The sequence below is a fragment of the Calidris pugnax genome, unplaced genomic scaffold, assembly GCF_001431845.1.
Source record: "Calidris pugnax isolate Ruff unplaced genomic scaffold, ASM143184v1 scaffold199, whole genome shotgun sequence".
In the NCBI taxonomy this organism is placed as follows: Eukaryota; Metazoa; Chordata; class Aves; order Charadriiformes; family Scolopacidae; genus Calidris; species Calidris pugnax.
The window spans coordinates 993,007-996,823 of NW_015090970.1; the positions used below are offsets into that span (position 1 = coordinate 993,007).

Below are 3,817 nucleotides of genomic sequence, written 5' to 3' on the forward strand. Positions count from 1 at the left end.
CCGGCGGGCACGGAGGGCGCCTGCGCCGTCAGGGGGGAGCGGGCCGCGCACGCGCGGTGGGCGGGAACGGCGGAGCATGGCGGGCGGCCGTGAGGGGAGCCGGGCGTTCGCTGTGGGGACCGCACCGGAGGGTTCGGAAGCGGGTCCGGCCGCCTCCCCGCCCGGCTCTGACCCGTCCCTCCCGCCTCCCCGCCGGGCCCCGACCCGTCCCGGCCGCCCTACGGCGGGAGGCGGTACCGGACGGGTGGTGGGATCAATGGGGTCAAGTCTTATGGGCAGTAAAGGGCTTAAATGAATAAATACCGGCGATGAACCGTCGCCACTCGGATGTTACGGAGATAACGCGATGGTGGTGCCTTATCTCAGGCTGGCGGGAAGGTAACGAGGTCTTGTTTGGTTGTGAAAAGTCTGAAATATTCCTCAAAAAAATTATTACGGCTAAAAGTTGCCAAGCGGCGCAGCTTCCTATTTGCATTATTTTCAGAATAACGGGTGAGGCAGCAATTAGAAACCTCCAGCCGTGATCTGGGGGTCTTTACAGAGACGTATTTACCTTCTCGCTTCTCCTTGAGGGTGTGAGTGAAAAGCCAGTCCGGTTTTGGGAAGCTCGTAACACGGAACTGGAGGTGGAAATGTCCAGAAATGGACAAAAGCGGCCGCACAACGACAGCCGTAGAGAGAAGGGCGACCGGCACCACGCGGGGTAAGCGACCAGCCCCACGTTCAAACTTTCCCCAGCATTTAAGAGCACCTTAAAGTTAACTAATCATTTTTTTTTAAAGCACCCATTTAGGAGCTGAATGTCAACCTTTATTCTTTTGAACATCTGAATTCTTGAGGTGACAGCACCGTATTGAGCCACGTGATCTACTTAGAGTGATAAAATTTTCCTTTTTCCTTCACCTCTATCTCCTGCATTCACGGTGTTGCTCGGAAAACAGTCAGTTCTGCACAGGAGCAACCATTTTCCAACCAGGAATTAAACCCCCGAGTCCAAAGCCGAGCCCAGTGCTGAGCCCAGGGGTTGTGACAGCTGCTTCCACCCTCCCCCAGACGTGCCAGGGGAGAACTTGGTTTCACAAAGATTAGGGAAAAAATGTTTCCTGTGAAATGTTTTCCACAAACCATACAAAGCACTGGATTGTGTCTGGATGCCACGACAAACCACACATGAAGAATCCATTTTCTAGGTTCATTACAGCAAGGTGTCTTCCCTCAAACTCTCTCTTCCCCAAAAGAAAGTGCAAGAACTTGAGGTGACACAAAAGAGGGCGACTCGAGCCCATCGCTGCGAGCGCCCAACCCTCGTGTCCGAGTACCCGGCTGCAGCCAGATAAAATTCAAAGTATTGGCTAAAACCTGAGCCTCAAGAGTCATTTGAACGAGGCCTCTCTCTCCTCAACAGTCCTGCAGCTTAAGAAATCGAGGCCAAGAAAGTTCCACTAATAGTTTGGTTTGATTTAGAAGATGCCTCAGCACCACACTCTCTCTTAAGTGATCTCGGTGCTGCTGGGGAAGCATTGCTGGCCAAAGAGGTTACAGAACATGAATATAAATAACCCAAGAAGCCAGACACAATTACGAGACTAAATAAAATTTCTCAAAACACACCAACACTGTATTCATTTCTCCTGTAATGGAATGAACCCGGCGTCAAATGTATGTTTTACCCTTAAATAGAACAACTTTATTCAACCAAATCCAACGTTATTCCAAAACTATTCCTTAACATTGACTTACAGAATTGTTGACATTTTCCCTATTCAAAATCCCTTACATATTGCTTAGAAAAAAAAAAAAAGGAACCTTTGAAATTTTAATTTAAAAAGCATTTTTGGAAAAACAGAAGGTGAGAATCCCATTTTTTTAAATCATCCTTTTCTATTTCTCCAACAAAACTAAATGGAATAGTGAGACAGTTGGTGCTACACACCAACGTTTTGCTGAGCTTTATAAAAACGAGACCGGAGAAGTGCAACTTCCAGGGACGCGAGACAAGGGTGACACCAGGAGACACATCACGAGCTGGGGGGGGACTAACAACGCCGAGTTTTAAGATTGTGGTCTTCAGTCGTGCTCTGGTTCCACCCTGCAGACTCTAAGCACCGTGCTCTAAGCCTAGCTACACGATTTACAGTTCGCTTTATTTCCAGAAAGTTGAAATCATTTTACTTTGAAGATTTTTTTGGCTCAGGGACCTAAAGGCTCGGTCCCCCCGGCAGCGAGTGACGCAGCCTGCACCGTGTGTGATGGGATGGGCTGAAGAGGCTGAACGTGTCCTGTCCCACATGAAGAGGAGCTTGTGCCGAAGAACAGGCCACAATCCCAGGGCTGTATTTTGAAAGCATTATAATCTTTTGTAGAAAAAGTTATGTTTCCAGCCAAAAGTATCTTCCAAGTTAAGGGCCGCGTTTGTGAATGACTTTCAAGATCCAAATAACCTAGTGGACGCAACAGGAAAAAAAATAAAAGGAGATGAGAAGTGGGTACAAGCGGGAACAGTCACACCAGTGCCCTTCTGGCTCAGTGCACATCTGGCCAGCGGTTTTTCTCCCCCGTGTATCAGACTATAAAGCTACATAAGCACAAGGAAAACAGCCTGACAGCCTGCCCACAGAACCAAACCCTGCTGTTTCCAGGTCTATTCTCAAGGCTGATCCCGTTCTATTACTTGGTGGGTTTCCCCTGCTCCCCTAAAATGAGAAACATCCCCCCAAAAACTGAAATGCTGCCCCAAATGATGTTTTATCCAAGCAGCCCACAACAAGGAACGCTGTGTCTAAGGCTAAATGACTCACATGCTGGCAAAGAAGGTTTTCATGCACTACATGGAGGTCAACCAATGTCTCTTTGAAGAATGAAATAAAGAAGTGAAATAAAAAAGGAATTATGGAACAACAGAGTTGTTCCTGAAAAGAAACGTGCAAGAAAAATCCCAATATGTGCAACTTCCTATAAACAAATGACAAAACACGTTACTTACACAATCATGCAGAACATCATGAAGACATTCCACAAGGCAATGAAGATTCGAAAATATCTGAGACTCAGCAAAAACTCTCTGATATTATCACCTAAAAATCAAGAAAAGACGACTTCGATGTAAAAAGCTACCCAATACACTGACAAGTCACATTTTCAACACTGCCTTGGGTGAAAAACCCAACTCTGACACAGAAAACACCCAAAAAGGTCAGAGAACAAAAGACTGAAAGTTGAAGTTTTAAGTAAATGATGCAGACTATGTTCAGTTCATCCCTACGATGGGTTTGGGGGAAAATAGTAAATGATAAAAAGGGGTCACACTAATAAAAAGGGAAGAACAGCCCTCTGAAAAATATGCATTTTTGTATTTCTTCTCAAATCGCCAATTTGGGATGAACAAAGGTTTGTCATAGCTGTCATGTAAACATTGGGGGGGGGAAATTTTAAGTTGCAATTTAGTAAAGCAGTTACTCCAGCCACAGAGTAGTTCACATCCACGCAAAACGAGGTTGAACTTGCACTTTGGCGCTGTGAAAAAATAATGCTTTAACCAAGAATTTTCTTCAGAAAATGCCCGTTCCTGTCACACTTGGCCCTCCCCGAGCCCTCAGCCCTGGGGGTGCGGGCACAGGCCGATGGCTCCCGGTTCCCCTCCGTTACCGGTCGTGGGTTCCCTCGCCTCCTCGCCGAAGCCCTCGGTGTCTCTCTTCCTCCTGTAGGACAGCAAGGGGGGATCTGTGTGAGGGGAGGGGGTGAAGGGCCCTGTCTGGGGGGGGGTGTGTGCGAAGGGCCCCTTCTGGGACACACACACACACACACGAAGGGCCCCTTC

The 3,817-nt window shown here is 47.6% G+C and overlaps 1 protein-coding gene across 1 annotated transcript in view; it reads right to left on the reverse strand.

Annotated features, from left to right (window-relative positions):
* Positions 1 to 1,660: 1,660 nt before the first annotated feature.
* The window catches only part of SMIM7 (small integral membrane protein 7), a 3,941-nt gene continuing 1,784 nt past the window's right edge, over positions 1,661 to 3,817 (reverse strand). Inside the window, exons 3-5 of the mRNA XM_014952797.1 lie at positions 3,646 to 3,813; positions 2,984 to 3,074; positions 1,661 to 2,441 (exon numbers count right to left, since the gene is read on the reverse strand). Of these exons, the coding sequence (XP_014808283.1) occupies positions 2,426 to 2,441; positions 2,984 to 3,074; positions 3,646 to 3,813 (275 nt within the window). The 3' untranslated portion in view covers positions 1,661 to 2,425. The remainder of the gene's footprint in view (positions 2,442 to 2,983; positions 3,075 to 3,645; positions 3,814 to 3,817) is intronic.